Here is a 27,389-nt window from a genome sequence, read left to right on the forward strand (position 1 = left end):
TTTTTGTAAGATTCAAATGTAATAATGTATGAACCATGTCTTTTCGATGTTCTCGGAACGGGTGAGGGAGATTGTTAATAACTTAATAAGCGAAGGTACGATCCATCTGGTAGCCCAGCTTTTCCAGTGCTGGAATGCAAGCGTAGTTGACCATCGGCGGAGGGCCACACATCAGCACCAGAGTGTTCGAGGATGGTTCAAATAGGTGCTCCTTGATCATTTGATCGTTGATGAAGCCCTGACCTTGGGTCCATTCGGGTTTCGGGCGATCCAAGGTGTACCACAGTTTGAACTGGTCCGGATAGCGAGCAACCAGGTCGTCCAATTCGGGTTTAAGCAGAATGTCATCTTCGGTCTAGAAATGCATAAGGGAAAAGCTTAGTTTTGAAGTCACGATGAGATGCTGAATTCTGCCATACCTGGTTAGCAAAGATGAGAGACAGCTTAGTCTTGTCCGTATCGGCGTGCTTGAGGATTTCACGAACCAACTGTAGCATAGGGGTGATGCCAGTTCCACCTAGAATTGATCAATTCTTTTATTTAAATGCAAAGCAACAAAGATTTCCCGTTGATTCATTCTCCATACACCCATACAAATCGAAGAATCAGTTTCAGGTCACGCAAAGCCAATCAGCAAAATTACTCGTGAGCCTTGAACGAACAGCTGAGAGTCACACAACCTCTTTTTGCAATTCATGCTCATTCTTCCAGTAACACATACACACACACACACACACACACACACACACTTCCACAAACATTCTACAAGCTAAAAATAATCTCGCAACTCGCTGATAACGCTTATCACCGCACAGCAGAAACCCAAACTCACCGGCAATCAGGCTGACCATATCGGCTTCGTAAATTTGCGCCGGATCCTTGCGTAGCTTCTTGATCGAAAACTTGCCATTACCCAGGTACTGCAACCGTCCGGACGGACCGCGGAACGCAATCCGATCACCGATAGCCAAACTTTCCAGATGCTGCGACATTTTGCCACCCTCCGGGAACTTGGGATGCACTCCCTTCTGGTACACCTTGACGACCAGATCCACGAAGCCGTGATCGTCGTCGCAGGAAACCGGAGTGTACGCTCGGATCACCAGCTCCTCGTTGATGGTGGCCGACAGGTGAATGTGCTGACCGACCGGCAGCCCCAGGATGTGCTTCGCCGATGGCAGCCCGAACCGGAATCGGCGGGTGTCGTGTGAGATTTCCTCCTTTTCGATCAGTGGAAGCAGGTACTTTTCCTGTGAATCGACCAGAGTTCGCAGCTGGGAGCTGGAGGGCTTTTTCGATTCATCCTTGCCGGATTTGCTTTTGTCTTTCTTGCTGCTGTTGAGAAGGTAGTTGGCAATGACAGCACCGGCGACTACCACCAGCACGCCAACCGCCACTGGGACGACCTGGAAAAAGGGTAACGGTTGGAGCAATGAGATTCTGGTTTCTGGTGCAACTGCGAAGGAGATTAGATAGGTGGGGTAATTATTCGGTCATGAATGATGATTGCGCGGAATGAGGCGTTTCAACATAAGACTGACGCATTTTGTTGAGTCAGTCTACGTTTCAGAAACAAGGGTACATGAGTTTCCAAGCGAACCTATCTGGAATGAATAAAATAAAAGCCACTTTTCTTTATCCCCGTCTGATTGGAAATCCTCAGTTTTTATATTTTCCGTTGAATGCATTTAATTTTTCAATGGCGATTGTTTAATATTTTCGAAGTTTTTGATTAATTAAGTGTATAAGTTATATGATAGATATTAAAATTGAATGCATTCTATGGTGAGATCTGAACATTTCTAAAAATTTATGATCCAACGAAAATGCTCGATTCCGCATTTAGGAACGGAATGAATTATGTCATTATCCACTACCTCGAGGGCACCTAGAAGATGTCCGGGTGTAACCAATGTGGTTGCGGGATTTCAATATAATTTGATTTATCGCTGGACGGAGTTTGGCTCATGTTAGATTCTGGCCCTTCCCTTGGAGCAACCGGAGCATGTCCGGGTGTGATCGATGTGATCCTGGGCTTGATTTCATATTGACTGTTAACGATCTTGTTCTTCAATTGCTGATGTGCTTGGACGTTAACTCATGTCAGATGTTGTCTTCAATCCCGTGGGCACCTGGAACATGTCCGAGTGTTTCAAATGTGATTCTGAGTAATTATATGACCGCCAATGATGTTTTTCATCGATTCTCATGCGGTTTGATGGTTTTGAGTCTATATTAGATTGTGGTCGTTTCGCCGGGACCCCTGGAATATGTCCGAGAACAGCCAATGCACAGTGGTCCAAGATGGGAATTTACCAAGACAAAAGTCCCACTGCATTTATCTTAAGTTTATGTTAAATTAACGAGGCCATTCTGAAGTCCAATATGGAGGCCATCGGTCTTAGGGAAGGTCTCAAATACCCTACAATATAGGAATTTTCAAAGCCATTTTTCAATCCAATATGGCGGCCATCGGGCTCAGACAAAGTGTCAAATACCCTAAGATATGGGAATTTTCGGATCGTGGACAACGCTTGGATGCCGAAAATCGATATTCGACACCATTTTGGAATTCATTATGGCGGCCATCGGGTTTCACAAAAAGTGTCACATACCCCAAGATCTGGGTATTTTCGGAACGGGAACGACGCGTAGATGCTGAAAATCAATATTCGACGCCATTTGTAGTGTATTTGATACTGCTTCTAAAATCGAAAGCCACCATCTTGAATTTCAATAAGGCGTCGGACATCGATTTCCGGCCTTTATTCTAAAAATACCCACATTGATCGGTATTTGACAGTATTTCCCACTATTTCTGAACAAAATGGTGTCAAACATCGGTTTCTGGCCTCTAGACGTTACTGGGATTTCGAAAATACCCACATTGATGGGTATTTGACAGTATTTCCAACTTTGTCTGAAACCAGAAGTCGCCATCTTGGATTTAAAGGTGGCGTCTGACACCGATTTTCGGCATCTACGTGTCATTTCCGTTCAGAAAACTCTTTTTTTAATTCTTTATTTGAGAGATTTTTAGCTATAGGTTAGTTCATCTCTTACAGAAAATTCTCATATTTTAAGGTATTTGACTTACGGATTTCACAATGGCGTTGGATATCGATTTCCGGCTTCTAGACATTTAAAAGAGAAGAGATTCTAAAAAAACTGAATTTTCATTCTCTTAACGTCATCCCGATTCCAAAAATAACGATATTGATGGTTATTTAACAGTATTTCTCACTTTTTCCTTAACTCGAAGCCAGCATCTTGGATTTCATAATGGTGTCGCATATATACTTCCAATCTCTAGTCCCAATTCTAAAAAATATCCATATGGATGGGTATCTTACAGTATTTCTCATTTTTTCTTGAATCGGAAGCCACCATCTTGGATTTCAAAATGGAATCTGACGTCGATTTCCGGCCTATAGACGTCATCCTGATTCCAAAAATACCTATATTGATGGGTATTTGACAGTATTTCCTACTTTTTCTTATATCGGAAGCCAACATCATGGATATCAAAATGGCGTCGGATATCGATTTCTGGCTTCTAGATGACATGCCGATTCCAAAAAATACCAATATCGATGGGTATTTGACAGCATTTCCCACTTTTTCTTAAATCGGAAGCCACCATAAGGATTTCAAAATGGCGTCGGATATCGATTTTCAGCCTCTAGATGTCATCCCGATTCCAAAAATACCTTATTGATGAGTATTTGACAGTATTTTCCACATTTTTTTTTTTGAACCAGAAGCCACCATCATGGATTTCCAAATGTCGTCGGACATCGATTTTCAGCCTCTAGATGTCATCTGGATTCCAAAAATACCCATATTGATGGGTATTTGACAGTATTTCCCACAGTTTTTTGAACCAGACGCCACCATTTTCAATTTCAAAATGGCGTCGCAAAGCTATTTCAAATCTTTAGATGTCACCCCGATTCCAAAAATATCCATATTAATGGGTCGGCAATAGTATTTCCTATTTTTCTTATATCGGAAGCCGCCATCTTGGATTTCCAAATGGCGTCGGATATCGATTTTCAGCCTCTAGATGTCGTCCCGATTCCAAAAATACCTATATTGATGGGTATTTGACAGTATTTCCTACTTTTTCTTTTATCGGAAGCCAACATCATGGATATCAAAATGGCGTCGGATATCGATTTCTGGCTTCTAGATGACATGCCGATTCCAAAAAATACCAATATCGATGGGTATTTGACAGTATTTCCCACTTTTTCTTAAATCGGAAGCCACCATAAGGATTTCAAAATGCCGTCGGATATCGATTTTCAGCCTCTAGATGTCATCCCGATTCCAAAAATACCTTATTGATGAGTATTTGACAGTATTTTCCACATTTTTTTTTTTTTTGAACCAGAAGCCACCATCTTGGATTTCAAAATGGCGTCGAACATCGATTTCTGGCTTCTAGATGACATGCCGATTCCAAAAAATACCAATATCGAGGGGTATTTTACAGTATTTCCCATTTTTTCTTAAATCGGAAGTCACCAACAAGGATTTCCAAATGTCGTCGGACATCGATTTTCAGTCTCTAGATGTCATCCAGATTCCAAAAATACCCATATTGATGAGTATTTTACAGTATTTCCCACAGTTTCTTGAACTAGACGCCACCATCTTGGATTTCAAAATGGAGTCGCAAGCTATTTCAAATCTTTAGATGTCACCCCGATTCCAAAAATACCCATATTAATGGGTCGGCAATAGTATTTCCTATTTTTCTTATATCGGAAGCCGGAATTTGGATTTGGATTTCCAAATGGCGTCGGATATCGATTTTCAACCTCTACAGTGTACAGAGTCTACACCGAGGGGGACGACTCTATCTACGATGCAGAAAAGCTTGTGTTTTGCTGTGGCTAGCTGCGCGCACGCTGAGTAGATAGAAAGAAGATTGATGACGATTCTGAAGATATCCTGCAAAAAGATGATGAGCGATGCAAGTAGATGCGACAAATGAAAGAAGATTTTTCGAAGATTGATTCGGTAGTGTGAGATTTGTTGAGCATCTAAACTTGAGCTTTATCAACGTAATTCAAGCTGATGTATGAAATAATGATGTAATAGCAAAGATCAGATACAATATAACATCAATGGATGTAATTTTGTTCACAAAATCGATGTACATCGTACAACGTAATATTACACATCCGACGGAATGACCTCTGTGCAGCTGTTTGGATGTAATATTCAACAACTTTTTTTTTCTGTGTAGTAAGAAGGTTTATGACGATTCTGAAGATTTCTTGCAAAAAGATGCAAGTAGATGCGAGAAATGAAAGAAGATTTTTCGAAGATTGATTAGCTAGTGTGAGATTTGTTGAGCACCTAGAATTGAGATTTAGATGTCCCCCTCGGCGGAGAGAATGTTTTAAGCCAAATGAACTGTCAAAATCTGAGCCAAACGAACATTCCCATTGGAATGTTTCCGAGGATTTGTTATTCTTACTACATTGAATTTGAGAGTATTGCAATCGAACAGAAATTCAATCACCTTTATGTTTCGTGTGCTTCTCAAATTCGACTAGTTTTCTGAATCAAAAACAATATTCTAACTCTATTGATTAATTGATCTTCGTTGGTTAACTAATAGTACCAAGAAATGACAGATCTATGCGCATGCGCGTAAATGAACCGAGTGAACAATCAACGAAAGCCAGAAAAACTGCGTGAATTTGGATCGAACAGCTTCGCTTCAATGCGAAAGCAAGTTCGTTTGACAATGAAAGACCAAATGAACACGAATCAAGCCAAAACAAACAGCATGAAAACTGATCGAAAGTAGTTCTATTTAAAGAGCCTGGATTTATAGAGACGACCTGTTCAAATTGGAATAATCGATTGTCTATCAAAATCATGAGAAAAGTTATTCCAATCGAGCAAAAGACCTGTCAAATGGATAAGATGTCGCCTCTCTACCCAATTTAGTCTCTTTAGTTCTATTGATGTTGAAGAGGATCTGCTCGAAGAGAAGACAGAATGACTTTCAATTGAAAGTGATGGTTGACAGCTTTGGCGTCGGTTAACGATTTTCGATTGAAAATGTCTTTGTTGGGTTCTGCCGAGAACAGATTTTAATTTTAAGTGTGTACCACCCGTTCACTGAAGTGCAAGATGTAGGTTTAGCAAGACAAAAGCACTAAGACAAGTTTTAGAAGATTAGTGTCTTTTGTGATTTGTTTCAGCTCAAAAAGTGTCTTCTTTGGCCATTTTTATTTTTCTATTTTTCTTCTATAGAATTAAGAATGTTAGACAACATATCGCATCATGAGCAAGGAATCAAAAATATCTCCAAATGAAAAAATGACAAGCGATCAACGAACCGAATAATAAAGCTATGTCAGAAGTGGAAAGCAATAATGATATAATCTTCTACGTTCTTTTTCATGACAAGCAGCCCGTGCGACACAACTCACTCGGGGCGGTAGAAGGAAACGAGCAAATTGTTGGCAAGCTGCTTCACGAAGTAAAGCCGTGTGTTAATGTGTGTTAATGGGAATTTTTTTGACATGTTCATGTTCATTCAGATCAAGTTATGTCCTCATCCGTGTATATTGCAACAAAGCAGGCAAGCAATATATCATTATCCTTCTACCACTCGGATCGAGCTATGTGACAGAGCGGAGTTTGTCATGGTTGTCGTAGCTTCCATTTTGTCTGTATCGTTGGTTGCTTTATGTGTTAGGATTCGCTGATCATGAGATTTGACTCAAGACAGATTCTGTCAACTTCCCCTAGAGTATCCGGAACATGTCCGGGTGTGGCCGACATGGTGCTGGTCGCTCATCATGGCTCTTATTGATCTTATTTTCGAATTATCTTGTGAATTGATTTATCGCATGGTGGGTTTGGCACGTTTTCGGAAAGTTCTGGTCTGAAGACCCATACTCGCCGGAATATGTTTCGACTAAAGAGCCTGAATTTATAAAGAGATGACATCTTATCCATTTGACAGGTCTTCTGCTCGATTGGAACGACTTTTCCTATAACTTTGACAGACAATCGATTGTTCCAATTTTGACATCGCCTCTTTATAAATTTAGGCTCTTTAGTTTCGACCATTCTTCTGGAACCAGCGAAACGAATCCAGAAACATGCAATAACGTTCTATGGGACCATGGTATCATACTACTGTTCAATACTGTGCTAAACTAATGCAGCATCGTCATGGCATTGTGACTGACTTGCGATTATTTTTCTCATTGACGTGTTAAATGTAATCACAAGTCAGTCCCACTCAGATTTTGGTCATAACATAAAAATTTCACGTTATTTTATCCAATATTTTTTAAATAAACATAGTGTACACAATGAAGTAATGAAATTGGGTTGTTAGCGGAATGCTAAATAAAACAGCAAAAAAGGTTATCTTCCATAGTGTACACGCTATTTCAAAACTACCCAAATTTGGGTAGAATCCACCCAGATCGGTCAAAATTGAACAAACCCAAAAATGGGTAAACATGCATTTACCCAAATCTGGGTAAACGTACCTGGGACAGAAACTGGGTAACGATTACTCAGATGTTGACATTTGATAACAGGGTAAACTTTACTCATTTTAATAGAAATTAGATGATATGACCGCTGCAGTAGCTCTATCAAACATAACCTCATTCGGCTAGCTCCTCTAACCCGTTATTAATTGTTGAGTTCGTATTGTCGTAAAAATATATAACTACGGAATACGACATTGAAATACCCAGAAAACTATACCGTTACAAATGCTAACCATTTATTGAGATTTGATTTTAAATAAGTTCTATAAATTACGAACAACAACAAACATTTGGCATCCAGAAAAGCGTCACAGAATATCTCGATAACCTAGAAAAAGGAGAATGTTTGAAGTCCAGAAACTAACAATATACTTACTAACTATAGCTGCTGGTAGCATTTGCCATGAAAACAGTTCCATATCTGTACATTTTTTAGCATCAGATTTATATATTTTGAGCATTCAAACTTTCACTGGCAGCGCAACAATCTCCCTTTGTACCTGCGGCATTTTTTACTCTGGGAAAATTTCGATTAGAACTATTTACCCAGAATCTGGGTAGATTCTACTCGTCATAACAAAACTAGTTTACCCAGATTTTGACATCTTCTTACTGCATACAAGAATGGGTGCCATCCACCTAGCCACTAGGTTGATTGAGAATAGCGTGTATCTCTTAGCGGAAGTGTCAAAACATGACCAAACCGATATCCAGTTGTACTTAAAAATTCTTTAAACCAGTGATTTTTCATTTTGAAATTCCCGGTTTTTTCCCTGATTTCCCGGTTCAAATCTTTAAAAAATCCATGTTTATAGTATTCAGTAAAAAACGAAAGTATTTCATATTTTTTTTTATTCTGATCCAGGGATGGAAAAACATTTACATTAATTTTGTGCATTCATTTACATTCATTTGCCTCTAACTTTTTTCATCAACAGAATACCGCTAAATGATGTATAAAGCTTTTGTAGCATTTGATATTAACTTCAACTTTTGTTAATAACTAAAATCTGAATCTCTTATGCATGATGAAATAGAGCTGGCAGAACATGTTATTGTTTTTCAGTGAATGCAATTTACATTCACTGAAAAACAATGGTGGGTTCTTATCGCTCTGATTCATCATGCATAAGAGATACAGATTTGAGTTGTTTACAAAAGATGTAGTTAATATGACAGCCTACAAAAGCTTCAAACACTATAATACGGAATTCTGTTGATGAAAAAAGTTAGAGGCAAATGAATGTAAATGAATGCACGAAATTAATGTAAATGATTTTCCATCCCTGTTCTGATCAAGTGCAAACTTGCCATGATATTTGTGGGTAAATTCAATAGCAAAACTTGGAAAAAATGGTAAAGATGAAGGTTTATTTAACAAAATTGCTCGAATGTTATAAAATAAACCATTGATCTTTATACTTTACAATGTATTGATCCATTACACATCCATTTTACAGTCATCCCACAATTATGGGTCTGCTAATAATTATTAAGAATCTGTCAGCCTCCCGACTGGAAGTGATCTTCAAATGTGGAATGGTTATAAGAAATATATCAAGTATCAAGTAAATGATTTCTTAAACAATGTCTAAATTCAATCTCTCACTCTTTACAATTCGGTTTAATGACCTAATCAGCTCAATAGCGTTCGGCCTAAGGACCATAAAAATCCCATAACACAGTTTCTCAATAAGTTTTCGAGCTTTGCAAACTTAAGATTGAGACCTCTTAGTAAGTAAAGTTTAGTAAAGTCTTGCAACTTAAATTTTCTTAGTACCCATCTCGATAGTATCATTTACTTTTTACATTTACAGGGTGCGTGACGAATTTTTGCTGTAAATGACATATTTGAGAAAAAATTACACCAGTTAGTTATTCTAGCAATGAATGTTATGTGATTTATTTTCTTTCGCAACATATGGATGTTGAAACTAATTTTATTCAAAAAATCGCCTTTGCGTTCGACGACTGTAGTTTGACGCTTCCGGAAACTGCCATATGCACGTTTGACAATGTTTTGACCCATAGATGTCATCACTGTCTTGATTTTAGCTTTTAGCGACTTAAATGTGGTGTGAGGGGTTCTATTGGTATCCCGTTCGATGAAGCCCCATACAAAATAATCCAACGGATTGATATCGGGACTGCTTGGGGGCCAAATTTCTTTCTCCCAAAATTCCGAAATATTTTCCGCCAGTCATTCCTGTGTTTTGTTAGCAGTATGAGCAGGTGCTCCGCCTTATCACTTTCCCAGGCCTTTTTTATATTATACACTGTTCTTTCAAACACATTTACCGACCGAATTATTTCTTTTACGCTTACTCCGGCGCGTAAAGGCCGGCGCACAATAGATACGTTTTCGGGTTTTTTGACAGATAATGCATGGGCTAACTGTCAAAAAACATGAAAACGTATCTATTGTGCGCCGGCCTTAACAAAGTGACAACGGCTGACCGATTGCTGTCTTGTTTCGACATCTTTACGTTTACTCAACACTGTTTGTTTACATCTTACACCTAACAGTATAAGCTATCCAGTGCTGTAAAAATATATCTAAATCATGATCCACAAGCATGTTAAATTACTATGTGAAATTTACTGCAAAAATTCGTCACGCACCCTGTACTAATATTAGTAAGGTCACTACGCCAAACGCTATTACGCTGCATGGGTCATTAAACCAAATTGTAAAGAGTGAGAGATAAAATTAAGACGTTGATTAAAAAATCTTTAAGTTGGGAAATTTGTTGGAGTTAGAAAATGCTTGAACATTTCGTAATCTGAACTAACAGAAATCTTTTAAAAATCTGAAGTTTTAGGTTAGATGCGTTTTTTTTTAAATTTGTTAAATGTTCATAAAAACAGTAAGGTCTTTGTTTGTGCAAACCAGGATCATATGATCGCGCACGAGCGGGATCCCTACGTTGTGTTTATGATCGTTGTGATAGGTACGGAGATGAAAATAAATATAACACACAGTTTGCTTGACCGTCCTGCCATGGCGGAGGTATTCGAGATACTATATTGTTTTCTATCTTTCTTTGTATAGTAGCTACAGTGGGTAGGGTAGTTGAACATGTAGATGACGTTGCACAAACAGTATTAGATTTATAAAACAAACAAAAAAACTATTTTTTATATGATATTGAGAAAAATACTCAAAATGTGAAACATTGGAAAATTCACAGATTAAAAAACATATTTTGGCCCTGTAAAGTTTTCAAGGCTCTACAAATTGGAAGAAGGTTCAGGGTTCCAGTAATTAAAAAATATATCAAAGAATTTTGAGGATAATTTTTATGGATTTTCTAAGAGAATTTAAAAGCAATTAAAATGCTAAGCAAAATAACTACAAAATTCTGATAAACGTCCTAAGGGAGTTCTGACCAGAACTGCAAAATAATCTGGTAAAATGTCCTAAGAAATTCTGAGATGAATTCCATGGAATTTATTGGGAGAAGAATTAAATTTATGAAATGAATTCCTAGATAATTCTAAAGCTTACTGCATGGAAGTTGTGAAAAGAACATCAAGGAGAAATCCTACGTGATTCTGAGGTGAATTTTATGGGGATTATGAGGAGATTAGCAAGTGAATTTTAAAAATTAATCCAAGAGAGTTTTGGCGAGATTTCAAAGATAATTATCAACAGAATGTATAGGGTGTTCTGGGGATAATAAATAAATAAATAAATAGACTCTGGTGGATCCCGCAAGAAAGTTTTCTAGTCTAGTCCAGTCTATTTTAAATACTAAAATTCCCGAGGAAATTTTTGATTAATATTTTGAGAATATTTTCAAAGTAATTTAATTCTCAGCATAATACTAAAGGAAACCTATGGAGGAATCCGAAGAAATTGTTAGAAGATTTCAAAGAGAATTCTAAGGTACGAGAATAGAACTAAAGTATTTTCTTGTGATTTTTTAGGAGAATCTCATGATTTTTCTAATCAGAATCCCAAGGTAATTATGGGAAAACAATGAAGTGATAAATTTTTCGGTTTGGAATGTTTCTCGACTTCCCTGAGTAATACGCTTCAACGATGAAACAACACATAAATCAACCAACCGGTACGCTCATCTGTCATCGACTGGACAACGAGGGACCGAAAATAGCGAAACCAAACCATCATCAACGTCACCGGCCGTCCAAGCGAATGAATGTGCGAAATCATAACAAAATAATGCAAACAATGCATTATTGATTCTAATTATAAATGGAGAACCGTAAGCAGGAACCGCATACTTCGCCAGACTCATAAATTGATTTTAAATTTATCATTCTAACGCAAGGCACTGCGTCCAGGTATGCAGTAATTTATTAATAGGATGCCGAAGAGCTGCCAAATTAAAAAAAAATCCCAAATTAGCACCTGAATGGGAGCGGACGGTTGCGTCCAAATAACATGTTACCTCTTGGGTTTAAGCAGATAACGAGTGATTGATCCATACTACAGTTATCCCGTTTTAAGCAGGAAAGTGCTGCGAACACGATTTTAAATCACCAAAAAAGAAACTCTTTTAGCAATTATTTTTCAAAAATTTTCACAGATCACTCAATTTCTTCCGGCAGCTTTTGATTATTCGACTGTCTGGAGCCGGCGCCAGAAAATGGAAATCTGTCATGCTCTGTTTAACCTACCATCGATCATAGCGGGAGCCACAAACCAAGTGAACATGGGCTGATTTTGGTTTAAAGTGAGATGAATTTTAACTCCGACAATAAGGAAAAAAAAAAGTGAGCAGAAGCTGAGGAAAATAGATGTCAATGACTAAATTGAAGCTGATAAATGAAAATTGACTTTTAGTATCGCGTACATGATAACCGCCGATGGTGGGATGTCTTAACCGGTGTGTTTCATTAGCGTCATGGTCGTTTTTTTGTTTACAAGCAAATCCTACACACATTGAAAGTGTGAAGCAAATCATAAAAAAAGAACTTCTTCAACACGTCATTACCCATCTGGTTGCTCGCTCAAGCGATATAGAAATCGCTTTTTTACGCTGTTCATTTCAAATACCTAGTTTAGACAAAGCTTACACCGCCTAACATTGCGTAACCAAGCAGAGAATGGAGCTATACATTTCTAATTTGGTTTGGCAATCACTTACATCGAAGTCGGACATGTTTCGGCTGATATCACTAACTGCTGCCGCTGTAGTTGACCTCGATCAATTATTCAAATACGATCTCCAAAAAGTAACAACAACACGATGCAAATGTATTCGATGCACTCAACACCCTTACGGCCCCGGTAGATCTGACTGCTGGCTGATGTCAGAAGAAAACACTACACAGAAAAACAAACGCACGCGCGCGAGCCCACCGAAAAACGGAGATCCACGTGAGAGGAATGCCTTCGCTAGACTGACTGAATTCACGGTCAACAGCAGGCGGCGGAGCTCGAATGAAACCCAACTCACTTCAATCTCAATCAGTATGCTCCATCAATAAATATCAGATAGGGTAGACGTACCAGCTTTGGCTATACGGTCCTATAATGGTGTGTTCCAATTATATGGGATTTACATAGGTCATAATAGGAACATCTACCCTACATATGAACAAAATAAAATAACGAGGGTGAGGGAGAGATAACCGTTTCAACGGTGTGGTGTGATGTTTTGCATTGCAGTAGTCGTCGGAGAGAATCGTTTGTTTGGAAATGAAGAACAGTCAGGATTCTTTTTGTGCGATACCGTCAGGGGTGGGATGTCCTGTCAAATCGGCTTACCGAAAATCCATCAATGAGATGTAAATATGTAAGGCTCAGTGAATTTTTTTATCTCTTTCATTCTCCCGCTGTTTTACCTGTTGAAGGAGTGTGAAGTCAAACTCCGTCATCCATTTAATCAGCCGGAGAACGAGAAAAGACGACCAATTTACTGGGCCTCACCTGTTTACGCTAATTGATTTTCCATATGTGAATTTGGTTCCAAACATCAACAAACCATCGTTGCTGTCTGCTGCTGGATTTGTTGTCGTTTGGAAACAGTTATGCGAGGTAGGCGACGATTGTTCGTATTCGACAGCCAATTCAAATATAAAGAAAGAGAGAAGGATTAGTAATTTCCATTTAATTACACCCCGCATAAACAATAACCATTAGAGGAGCCTAACTACCAATTCGGGATATCATCTCAACTTTATGTGGTATGGTCGTACCATCTATGAAATTGTTAGTGTATGGTACCCGTTTATTAGGGACTACCTTATTTGCTTATCCTTGACAGATACGCGTATTTCATCTACAATGTGCAGACTTCTTCAGTGTCTTGTACTTGTCCGCTGAGGCAAATTGACTTCAGAATTTCATAAGGCTCAAGTTTTATTATTGTTCAAATCTTTTAAATTCATACAGATTTCTTGTGGCTAAATTTCACATTTCATCTTTTTTCTTTTAGAATTCTTACGATATTTTGCCTCAGTGACTAATAGTTGAAATGATTCCATCGTAGTTCGACATAATCTCCATACAAACTTCAAACCATTAGCGTGACCTCTAAACCTTAATCAATCTCTACCATTTTTAGCACATGCTCAAATTTTAGATTAGGGGTCGTTCATGAATTATGTCACACTTTTGGGGGGGGGCTGGTTGGAAACTGTGACGAGCCATACAAAAAAAATAAGGGTCATACACAAAATATGAAAAAGGGGAGAGGGGGCGGTTGAAAATGGCCCAAATTTGCGTGACATAATCAACTATAAATCAAACTGGAGGGTGGCCTAAAAGATTGCAAATACTTTTTATAAAGAAGCACCCTATTCAAACGTACATACTGGTTGTACTTTAACTCACTTCGCTATAAAAATGTTTTTCGAAATTATGAATGCTGCATCAAAAAACAGCATAGTAGGAATCATGCCTGTATTAAGGTAAAAATGTTAAAGGGTATGGGTCAAGATGTTTTATTTATAATAGGCCTAAACAATCCAAAATATATTGCCTTATTTGCTTAAAATCTATGGTAGAAGAACGGCTCAAAACTGGTCGTCTGTGTGATTAATTACCGGTATGAATTAAAATGTAATGATCAAAAACAAACATCCTACGGCACCTTAAAACAAAATATGTTCGACGAAAATAAACAGGTTAAGTTTTCAGTGCAACACTACTGATGCACTTTGAATGGAGCAGAGGATAAGAATGAACGGAATGGACTGATTGGAGATTGAACTCGTCAATGTGTGTTAGTGAGCACAGCAAAAATTGAAGTTCAAGTTTTTTACTGCTCGCACTGGTTAAAAGTCGAGTAGTTGGGGTAGTCGAGACATCAACCAGCATCAGTCGGACGTATAGAGATTCTGATGATTAAAATATGTACAACAATAGGGTAGCGCGCTACTTCGTCGTAATCGCCCATTTCCGTTCTATCGTTCAGAAAAGATCAATAATATCAATGATATCACCGTTCAGAAATCAATAATATGTTTGTTCCGATGCGTTAGTTCATTAGCTACAACATAAATCCTGTTAGAGCGCATTTTATGAATATTTACGCTCATTTTGCTCAATACAAAAGAAGTGCTCCTAGCGAATCCCCTTTTTCTCCGTTTATCCGTAGGACGAAGAAAATTTAATGGCGTTAGGACGGAATTGAAACTCGTAGAACGAATTTAGAATCAAGAAGCAGTATTGAATTTTAAACAATATCCAACAATTTGTGACTCTTTATTTAATCCAACGGTACGTATGGAAAGGTGAATAAATTTAGAAGTCATTTTTGACAGAAATATTCCATTTTTTGTTTAAACTCGTTCAGAAAAGAGAGGTAAAGCGCGGGTTGTGCTTAGTAGGACGATTTAGATCAAAAACTCTACATGCATCAACAAGCTATAGGCCGTTCGGGAGCTGAGTTTCAAAATTCAAGCTGAACATTGCATTAGGTCCTAAGTAACATTGCTCGATTCTCTTCGTCGACTTTCTCTTACGTTAATAACTGGAGCACATAACCGTTTCTTGTTTTGTTTGTCGTATTAGATGCTAGATAAAAGCTTCTTTTATCGAACTGTGTGCTGAAAATACATGGGAGTGTCTTTACATGGCCGTGGGGATACAAATAAAAAGTCGACGAAGAGAATCTGTCAATGTTACTTAGGACCTAATGCAATCATCTCCTCCTCATCTATCGTATAAAAATTACCACTTCAGTCTGTTATTTGAAATTAGCATCTTCAACTATGTAAATCGTTGACTTCACGCAGAAGTAATACTAAACATATAGTCAAAGTACATAACTCTGGATTAGAGCATACCATCCATTACTGTCATTGGTCGAAAGGCACAGTAGCAGCACGTATATACCCCACCCGTGTCCTCTAGAGATCTTCAAGTCGACGATGACAGGAGCACATACCGTGGTAGGGGTAACAATAGCTGCAATTTCCAAACCTACGACTGGATGCATTCCTTCAAATAACAACTGGAGTGCGGTAAAAATCGGTAGAACTGTTTCAAACACATCGTTGGTATTTGAGCGGTCGGCGATCATCTCTTTTTGCCAGTGGTGGCGGAGGGGACTCCCCTCACCATCCCTCTCCAAAAGGGAGTTTGGTAAAGAGAGATGATAAAACCGATTTGTACCTTCCTAAAAGTTGTCCTAGCTCGCTGTCTACTCTCTATATGCAATTTTCACACTGCCGTACTCTAACGGAACTATCAATTCTATACTTTCATCTCCTCCTCATCTATCGTATAAAAATTACCACTTCAGTCTGTTATTTGAAATGTCTATCTTCAACTACCTAATGCAATGTTCAGCTTGAATTGTTTCAAACTACTCGACAGTTCTAAAATTTTGAACTGTCAGAAATTAATCATATCGTCCGGCCATTTTGCACAGAGATGACGCTGTTCCGCTGGTAGGAAGTGATAAAAATCCCCATATAGAATTTGAGAGAAGTGGGAATAATTCGCTTTCGGTGCATATTCAGGTAAAAAAAAGTGAACGGCAACCTAAATAAATTAGTCAGGGACTTTGTCGTTTAGTTTTTTTTTTCCGGAAATTATTGTGAAACAAGCTACAATTAAATAAAAATCATTTTTCCCCATACAGTTTTACCTGCTTTACTATCAGTCCTCAAAGAGCAAAAAAATTTGAGAGCGAAAATTCTCTTTCACGAGCTCAATCTCTCAACATGCCATGTATTTTGATTACACTTGATTTGTGATTTCCCTTTCACAGATTACAAAATAGAGTACCTACAAAACACTACAAAAGAATATCTGGCAGATGTGATTTGAATTGTTGGATAGTTGAAGATCTTTAGCTTTAGCTGATCAACCTGATGTCTAGAAAAAAAAATATCCAGAAAAGTTTATGGACATCTTCAAACACATGAAAGTTTTTGGAATAATGTCTGAGCTACCTGATATCATATGAAAGAATCTCTAAGAGGTGTGACCTAAGACACCTGATTTCATGAGAGACGTGATCTACATTGTTGGACAGTTGAAAATCTTCAGAATACTGCTTGATCGATCATCCTGATATGAGGAAAAATATCCTGAAAAGTTTATGAAAACGTTTGGCTTGGAATAATGTTTTGAGACACCTGGTATCTAAGTAAGTCACGAAACGTTGCTCAAGACGTCAATGCAATTGGGTGCAATCCCAGAGCGTTATCTAGATTAATGATAAGGAAACCAAAAATAGATCAGAATACACCAAAAACCAAAAATAGATCAGAATACACATTGACAGAAGTGTTTGATAGGCTCCAAACTACAAAAAATATGTTTACAAGCAATAGGAAGTAGTAAAGTTATAATTGAATGTTTAAGAAGATACAAACCTCCGAAGAAACTAGTAAAGTTTCTGTAAAGGACATTTATATTACCTACATTATCGTACTAACTTAAGGCTATCGCAATAGCTAAAACAAATAGGAGATAGCAGCAGATACGAGATGCAGAAATTAAAGGAAATGCTCAAACCAGAGTTAATGTACACGTGCATCCATCCCGCGTGATAGAGACACGCTTTCTATCAGATCTTAGGTGCCTGGTACATTTCGAGACGAATTATTTCGCGTCTCTTTTTTGTTCCTACGTGCCTTATTCTTGTCACATGTGCTGTGTCTCATGAGCTAAGCTCGGCGAGCTCCAGGGAGATCGGCAGCGCACCTACGTCCTGCGTGCATGCTAAAAGTGGCTGGTTGGTGATAAAGAAAACAACGGAGAACTGTTGATCGAGTAGTCCTGTCACATTCTCGTGTTGCTGGTACAGCTGATTGATTTGAATCAGTTGGTATTCAGTTTTTGAGCGTTGAAAAATTGCGGTTTTATAGAAGTATTTCAAGTGGAAGATTACGAACCAATTACCGGCGGCGTTATTTGTTACCGATCCATGCGCACGGAATTTTCATAGGTCAAAATAGTGATTTTGCTCCACCAAGTTCAAACAATTTCAAATCAGCTCCTGATCATTTTCACAAAATTTGATATCATTACGTTGCGAACTGTCCAGGCTATTATGTCATAAGGGCAAGATGCAGTGTTGCCCTGAAAGCAGCCGATCAATCCTACCAAAAAGCTATCAACTTGGAAATTAATTAATAACTAATTTTCTTGACATTCAATTGAAAAGTGGTTTTCAACAAAGTTGTAGCTGGGAAAATTTTACGTAAGGGAGGGGGGAGAGCTTCGATGGACAACTTTTCTTATAGTAATTCCCATATAAACTTCAAAGAGCCAGTGCAGAATGAGTTCGCCATCAAATTAGCACAATATTTGGGAGATTGATCAGCCTAATTTGGAACCGATTGAGCTTGGTGGTATTATGAAAAGATACTTTGCAGCTGGCAGCGAACCAATAGTTCGGAGGGCCCTTTAAAACAATATCTTCATTATTGAATGAGGCTATTCATGCTGTCGCTAATGTGATTAATAGCGCTTATGCTTAACTGTTTTCACTGGAACACTGTCCTAATTTTGAATGTTTCTTTGGATTTTTTTTTTATATTTTGTTTATGCATTAAGACAAACATTTGTCAGATAAATCATGAGCTAAATTTAGTGAAATTATTTGAAGTTCTGAGATCATGGAAAAGTTCATAAAACTTCGTAGAAGTGGCAACTTTATACAAGCTAAGGGATCTCCGTAGAAGTTAATTGTTTGATGTCAGGGAACCTCTTTATTATTCAGTGACCTTTTTTATAACTTCAGAGCACTTTGATGAAATCTCGTGGACTCGAAATAGTTCAGATAATTCCGCACAAATTCAGGAAATTTCGTAGACTTCATAGAAGTATAGGGCAATTTGAAAAAGTTCAGGGAATTTCGTAGATATAGACGACTTCAGGGATCTTCGTTTCAGTTTAGGGAACTTCATAGCGGTTTGTCAGAAATCTTAAAAAGCTCAATGAACTTCCTGATGATGAAGATTTTGGACCATCGTTTTATTTCAAGGAACTTTGAAATTTGAGTAAATTTTCTATAACTTATGGAAATTTGGTAGATGTTCAGGAAACGATGCATAAGTAACAAGATGTTCTTTCATATATGCCCCCTAGACAGCCAAGAAGTATTAAAATACCAGCATTGGCTGATGTTCTTCTGATCTGACTGAGTTGCTAAAAAAAAAGGGTGACTTAAGAATGTGCTGAAGTTTTTAAATATCATATTTTTTTTCAAATGGATTGATCAACTTTAGTGAATCATATTCCGGTGCTGCGCCGATTCTGGTGACAACATGGTGATTTGATTGGTTGGTCTGTTGAAGGTTGTAGCGATGGCTGTACGACTTTCTGGTCAACCGTTTGTTGTAGCGAGATGGTGGCGCTTGGTGGTCGCTTTGTGGAGTTGGTCCCGATACTCACTGTTGGTATACAAAGGCAAGGTCGCCCATTATCGAACCGTAGAGGCTATTTCTTCTTAGCGATTACGATGCCATCGAAACCCACAGAGCAATGGTCCTTAACGTCTATGTATAGTTGACTCAGAAGCCACCTAGATCGTACCGTGCCAACCAAAATACGATTTGAAGGAATGGAACAAAAGGTCGGTAGATTTAATAATTGGAATGGTAAATATATCACTGCACTGGTCTACATGCTCATCTGAGTTAAAAAAATTCTACATAAAATTCTTCTACCCATTGACTTATCATAACATTGCTGCATCCGTAGCATTCCGATATAATCTATTCAAATTACGTAACATCCCTTCTAACCAGTTGTGTTGCCGATGCATGCTTAAATTACGTTGAACATTTGTGAACGTCAATACACTTTTTGTAGAATTTTTGTCCATTACATATTTTGAAAATAACGTGTCAAAAGATGTTAGTCTTGCAAGTGCATTCAAGTGTTGAACCGAAAAAAATAAACAAAGAATATTCTAATTGACCGGCAAATTAATGGCTTTGGCTATTAGAGGATTTCAAGAATAAAAGCACTGCAAACATATCAAGACCAACAATTGAAATGACCTCTACTCCATTTTGTAAACAAACCTTGTAAGGCCATTTTCTCGGGAACCGAAACCTACATTCGCAATCCTAAACCACAATCTAGTAGAGGAGAATTTCCCCTACCTGTTCATTCTGTTGATTTGCCTTGGCGAACTTCGGTTCGCGAGAAAATGGCCTTACAAGGTTTGTTTACAAAATGGAGTTGAGGCCTTTTCAATTGTTGGTCTTGATATGCTACCTTTCCTCTAAAATAGGAATGGTTTGTGGTAACGCATATGAAATGTCGGTCAAAGCAACCAAGTTTCAACAGCCTGTATTTCGTTTACCTACACCTTCAAGAACTTAGAGCTCTGCTGTTCTAGCATTAATCGTAGCACATGAGATGAGGCACATGAGATCAGCGCGAGCCTAGCGCACGCCAGGATTTTTGGGTGTCGCATTTGTTTTTCGCTCGTATCTTATTCTCGCATGTATCTTTCTCTCTCGTCACATGTTGTTTTCGTTGCGACGGGAGACGGTTTGTTGAGAGTCTCGGCAGCACATTCTTGCACACACGAGGAAAATGTAACTCTGTCTCAAACAATGTAGAGATCGGCCAAATGGAATGTTAACAGTGTTAAAATTATTGAACTATTTCCGAAGGAAAGCCATTCAAAAAAGATCTAACCCATTGAAGGTAGCACAGGAAATTAATGTAAATATTAGTAGCCAAAACATGGAAGAATTTGGAAAATGAAGATAAAAGTATTTTACCATATAGGGTAAATGGCTCTAATGTTGGCCTATGGATCTAAGATTGGACCCATCGCTAAAAATCAGCTATTTATCAATTTTATCTAGATGAACGCGTATTTTGGTCGGTACTCATGGATAATTTTGGTCGAAAATTTAGTCGATTGCTGAATTTATATATGGGCCCAAATTTGGGGGCATTTAAGCCGACATTACATCTATTTCCCCTATAACAAAAGAAGAATGGTTAAATTTATTTTGGGAAAAAGAAGGCAGAAGAAATTTATTAATTAGTAGGTAGTGAAAAATAAACGGAATCAGATGTAGATGATTGAAATTGAAACAAGATATGATTAAAAGGTTGTTATTAAAATTCAAATCAAACACCATAAATAAAAATAATAATAAGATAGACTATACTAAATATAAAATTACAAAAGTTTAGAGTTAAATAAGTTTAAAAATATTAAGTATCATTAGATCAATATACAAATCAAGGCAATAAGAGATGAACTAGCCTATGGCTAAAAATCTCTATAATAAAGGAAAAAAAAAATCAAGACAAAATATACAATTTAATTAAAATAATCTTTATTTCAGATGAAAACATGATTGATAAAAAAAGGGAAAATATGAACATTAGAAATGATATACAAATAAAAAAGAACATTAGAATCAGATCGATCGAGAACAATACGAAATTTAAAAGACCTTTCCATTGACTATTAAGATCAGTTGAAAAAATCCAAACACTAAATACGTGCCAGAATTGAGAATAACGTATTTTTTCATCTGGAAGTGTTCTTATGATACCATTATCCATTTGATGAAGGTAGAGTAAACAGAGTTCTGCTCAGAACTGTTTTCAACCAATCAATTTATCAAAATTAAGGTTGTAGTTTTTGAGTTTTAAGACACATTGGACTAGAGAAATTAAATGGCGTTCGGTCTGATTTTTTCCATTCCAAAGATTTTTGATTTCTGTAAAAGTGCTCTGCCAATGAAAAAAAAAACAACCCTCAAACCCCCTGCTGTAGCCGACTAAATGGTAACTATTTGGAATCATCTTTTCGAATCTCTCTTAAGGCTCAAGATACCGTCACTCAATACGTAATCTTCTTCTATTCGAAAATCATCATCATTCAGCCATTGCATAGCAAAGCGATATAGTGGTTCTCAGAATTTCGTAACAATTGGTAGTTTTGTTTCGCATCGAAAAATATTAGACCCGCATTTTTTTTATTTTCTCACTAGGGTCACCATTTCCATGTTAGGGTGGTCCAAAAATCGATTTTTTCTATCTTTTCCAAACATGGCCTTTTTTTAAATCTTAACTTTTGAACCATTGAACCGATTTGAATGATCAAAATATCAAATGAAAAGTTATTAAAAATACTTTTCAGAAAAAAATTAATTTTTTTTTTGAAAATTGGAGTTTTGTATAGAAGAACTTTGATTATATTTGTTTTTTTTTATGGTTTTCATGGTTTGTAGACAAGCGGCGTAAAACGTTTTAAAATATTTTTTTTTAAATTTAGGCTTTTTTACACAACATATCTAAAAATCAACAATGTATTTTTCATCGTTTTTGAGTTACGATTTTTTGAAATTATCGTGTTAAGAAATTTCGCTCATTACTCTTCTGCTTTTGTAGACTTGTTTATTCAAAGTGAATACTTCAACAAGTAAATAGCCATCAGAAAATCCGGAGTTTCCCTACCTGATCCTTCCATTGCGATGCTTTTGGATTTGTGATTGCGACGGCGACGGTGCCGATAGCAACAACAGCATCGGTAGTGCGATAGAGCTGAAACTCCGCCAGTATCAACAGCAGTCAATTGTTTTTCGCTAGCTATGACCACTTTGATGGAACCGCCTTCGTTTCGAAGCAAATCGAAGAAAACGTCGGTTTGTTTTGCAGAAAAAATCCCAGTACCGAAGGAAAACAAAACAAAACCTCGAGTAGAATAGCTGCCAAACTGGTTTGGCACATTGCTTGTCTTGATCAAAATTCAGTTCAAAATAGATCAAGAATTATACTGGTTCAGAACTAGTTTAAAACAAAATGTAGACCACCGGTGGCTCGGTCTGGATCTGTTCCAAAATTTTAGACCAAATCAGTCAATTGGACCGCCGCTAAAGATGCCCTTAACGTTCCAACTAAAAAGGTTAACCAATATTAAATTAAACACAAACAAGGAAGATGGCAGCACGTCGCTTGTCATTCGCTTTCTCGCTCAGGGCTCAGGGGTGTAAACAAAAAAAAAGCTGTAAAAGCTACTTTAAAAATTCCACACGTCATCATCATGTGTCTCACACTTAATTTTGCGCTTATTGTGAAACAAATCCATTTCATGTGTGAATCTTATGCTATGAACCATGCCTGAACACTATGGATTTGAATTGTGACACTTGGATTCTACCTATGTGCCTCATATGGTGATATCAATAGCTTTGCACATCATAGTTCAATATTCTACAATATTCTACTTTATCGACTTCTACTTTACCGACTCTAAAAATGAAACGACAAATATACAAACAAAACTGCCAACAGAGGCCATAGCTTTCACATATCTTTTTAATGGGTCTGATTTGGGATTCGATCTCACTGTGCCACGGCTGTTCTCATATATGAGTCGGGTCGAAGTTTACATTTCTGAGCACGCAATTCACATCGCATTGAAATGCAAAACACTTTAAGTCCATCTGTTTTGAACAGTAGTGTGATTCAATGTGCAATACACTTGAACAGATAGTGAAAGATTTCCAACATTTCAAAGTTTGAAACACTAGAAATTAACGTGTATAACACATTGAACCAAAGTGAAATACACTTAAAGTAAATGTGATTGCGCATTTAAAAAATCAAGTGTTTAAAAACTTCGATCAAACGTGTGGAATTTTTTTAGTGTAATATAGGCTGTCTTGCAATGAGCATAGGATTTCCAAACTAGATGTATGAGTGGTCATGGCAAGACAGCCTATATTGGCAAATCAAAGTTGGCACTCGTGCACACATAGATTTTTTTTTGCCGAGATGGGCACCACCGAGCAGCTTGGCATTCTATTTTGCTGGATCTCAGTGAAAAACTTGCCGAGATTCTGGTGAGGTGCATACGAGTGCAATCTTAAAATGCTTTTATTTTGTAAATGGAGCATTTTATTTAAATCTGGTTAATGCTACGTTAGTAGAAAACTTAAGGACTACTCAATAGACTTATAATATAGAAAAAATAATTTCTTTACATATTTTTAGCTCTAAACATAGATTTGAGCTTTCCTACCACTGTAGCAGCAACCAGATTTAAATAGAATGCTCCATTTGCAAAATAAACGCATTTTAGGATTGCACTCGTATACCTCCCCTTGGAAAATTTTGAAACCATCATCACCTTTCATAGTTCTTCTATTCTCCACGAGTGCTAACTTTCATTTGCCAATTACATGATATAAGCCATAGTCACAAAGTGATGATTTAGAAACACAATTAGAAGAAACAAAAGAAAATCGACTGATGGTTAGTTGCCTCTTAGTAAGTGTCAGACTAACATTCCTATTCTATCCTCACCAGTTGTAAGAACATGGCCAGGACAATTTAGAGGACTGTTAGAGAATGGTATATCTTTAAGTAAGATATAGTGATTAATCTCAAATCTATTCAGCAACGGCGGATTAACTGAATTCGTATCACCAACGATATTGTGCAACTTGATCAATGCAATGCTATCCTATTATGGCACTTAATTTATGTAAGGTATAATTTAACTCGCCAGGCGTTAACTAAAATATTTCTGTTACTATACATCATCAAAAAAGGCTTCATTTTCTGAGCACAGCGATATTTTGTTCGATCCCATCTCGATTAAAACAAGATTTAAAGCAAAATAATAACTTCACTGTTTGACACTTATCTAACAAATTAAAAGCTCGCTCTCATACTCATACTCCCACGAAGGGGTGCTAAGATGTTGATTTTTGATAATGTAATCGCACTTAGTTAAAATAGTTCCAGTAGTGAAATTTTAGTTAAATTGAGTTAAAGTCAAACTATCGTGTTTCTGTCGTCAACCCGTACTTTAATTTGAAGAGAAATATTGCCAGTTCAGAGAAAAACTAGCATTTGGAGACAGATAATCAGCTTTAACAGCATGGCTGTCAGTTACGTCGAATTATTTCCCCTGAAACGGCAACATGATGAAACACTCCAATAGAATTTTGACGAGAATTTAAAAGCAATTCATGAGATAATTCCAAATACTGACAAGAATTTCAAGATAATTTTAAACAGGATTCTAAGAAATTTTCGAGGAAAGCTCCAGGTGAATTCTAAGGAAATTGCAAAGGCAGTTATTTAAAGTATTTCAAGAGTATTTACTGGTAGGTCCTTAGAGATTGAGAGAAATATTCTAAGAACAATTTCAAGAGAATTACGGAGAAATTTCCAAGTAAAAAGGAAGGAAGTAACATTTTATGAATATTTTCCTCAATTTATATTTATGATGGAACAAAATATATTCTTAAAATATAATTTAGCATTGATATAATAGTCGTCAGCAGTTAATCACTCTCTGGGCATTGGCATAACCTTGAGGATTGCTTAACCGCAACCAGGTCCCAGGGCTTGTCTGTATTTTTACATTTTGAAAGATGCACACTAGTGATGCCAGTTGTGATGTAGTGGACCAAAAGATTGTTGGAATTTAACTACTAGCCTAAATTAAATAATTGTATAGTTTAGAATTATGATTTTAACTATGAAATGTTTTTCTAAATACTTGAGTCTAATGTATGCAAAAAAAAATTTTTTTTTTTATTTGTTAGTTTGGTTCAAAATTTTTGGAATGCGGCATCAAACAGGTACTACCACAGACAAACAGACATAACTCAGTTAATAAAAAATAAAACATCGTCGCTAAAACACTACTGCCATCTAGTGAGTATACTGTAATGGATAGTACGCTGAACAGATGGCGGTAGTGTGTAAACGTCAAACGCAAGGGAATAGACTATGCGCGCCACAGGTGGTGGTACTACCAACTAAAAAACATTTAAATTGACCGTTAAATGCGTGTTCGATGAACAACTTGCGAGTGTTATGTCTGTTTGTCTGTGGTACTACCTTTATATTTGGCTTGATAGAGTGGCGATGATCAACTTAACATACCGGATTTCAGATGATTCTCTAACGACGAGGATGATGCTTTCCCAGGATTCGACTAATTAGTATCATAATAATATACCATCGCACTATTGTCAAACTCTGAGATGGTAAAATCAACTAACAACTTCTTTTACTTTTCACCAATCTCGATCATTATTAAAAGGTAAATATTCATTTTATTCAATTAGTATATTATACTGTCATTAACATTGCAACTTATTCATTTGGGCATATTCAATTGACCTGCATTGGGTTATTATTTTGCATGCAATGATATGGGAATAGGGGGGACTCACGATTCAGCATTGAGAGTGTATAAGAGCCGTTCTAGGGGTTGTTTGGGGCATGATGTTCATTTTAGACATTATAGTTTACGGTGATCACCATGATCCACTCACGTTCTGGGATGTGGCTTTGAGACTTTAGATTCAGTCTCGCAAAATCAAAATAAAAAAAAATCAAATATAGTCGTCAGCACAGCATATCACTTAGTCGAGCACTTTTATGTCGTCCTTCTAGCAAACAATTCAAAAAAATAAGATAACAAAATGTGTCTTATAACGTCCAAAACCATTGCGTAACAAATATACTTCTTCAAATGAAAACGAGTATCCCTAAGAAATTTGAATGGTTGGCACGAACGTTGAAAATATCTACATCATGTACTATCTACGCCTCTCATATATCAACATCGATAACAATTAATATATACATTATGCATGCTCAATGCCCATGTTCCACCAATTTGATATTCACTATCGTTTCTCACCTGATTCACCGTGACAGCCATATCAATTCACCTTCCAGCCGAGTAGTTAGATTGTCTACTAAATTATTATATGCCTTCAGCACTTGTCTTCAGTTGAGGAGACGGTGTAACTTTCTTCCACGCGAAACGGCCAATCTCGGTGCAAATCTACGAAAATCGAATAAAAACTTCGTCAATTTCTCGAAAAAATGAGGGCACGTAGAAGTTGTAAACCCCGATCAGGTGCGAAGAAGCAGCTGCGCGACGATACAACTATCGGAAAAGCAATATCCGCAAGCTTTTTTTTTCTCTTTTTCGGGAGTCAACTGGATCCTAATGTGAATTCGTTACGAAATAGGTAGGGCAAGGATTGTCGGGAAAAGTGCGGTACACATTGTGGGTGCGTGGAAAACGTAATTATGTAATTCTTAGCGAAAATACTAACCGAGAACGGTTGGGGGTGTTAGAACATATCCGTAAATATACATCCCTCTGGGATAGGTCAAATCCGCAAAACATGGAATCTGCTATTGGATGCTATTTTTAAATGGGTTTTAAAACGCTCTGCGTCATAAGACAGAGTCATATCAACAGACATTGCCTTCGTAAAGGCATACCGTCTAATAGAATGGAATAATCATTTGCCAGGGTTTGCCAGATATTACTCACCTCTAAATTTAAACTATCCACCTTCAGTCACTTGTTAACCAAATCGGCATCGGATTAATATTTGGGAACAGTTAGTACGCCATTTAGTTGTAGATCGGTACGTCAGGTGCAACTG

The 27,389-nt window shown here is 37.3% G+C and overlaps 1 protein-coding gene across 2 annotated transcripts; it reads right to left on the reverse strand.

The window, feature by feature from the left end:
* Positions 1-26,746, reverse strand: LOC135704711 (NADH-cytochrome b5 reductase 3-like). 2 transcript variants are annotated; one of them, XM_065226194.1, is made up of 4 exons: positions 26,627-26,746; positions 833-1,406; positions 420-517; positions 1-355 (listed from the first exon to the last, which is right to left on the reverse strand). In XM_065226194.1, the coding sequence occupies exons 1-4, from the start codon at positions 26,645-26,647 to the stop codon at positions 83-85; spliced, it is 966 nt and encodes a 321-aa protein (XP_065082266.1). In that variant the 5' UTR covers positions 26,648-26,746; the 3' UTR covers positions 1-82. The 2 variants fall into 2 exon arrangements, with proteins under 2 accessions (XP_065082266.1, XP_065082267.1); XM_065226195.1 differs by lacking the exon at positions 26,627-26,746 and adding an exon at positions 12,656-12,830.
* Positions 26,747-27,389: the final 643 nt, after the last annotated feature.

This window comes from Ochlerotatus camptorhynchus, unplaced genomic scaffold (genome assembly GCF_037179485.1).
Source record: "Ochlerotatus camptorhynchus isolate MF236.1 unplaced genomic scaffold, CSIRO-AGI_Acam_v1.1 ptg000246l, whole genome shotgun sequence".
NCBI classification, from domain to species: Eukaryota; Metazoa; Arthropoda; class Insecta; order Diptera; family Culicidae; genus Ochlerotatus; species Ochlerotatus camptorhynchus.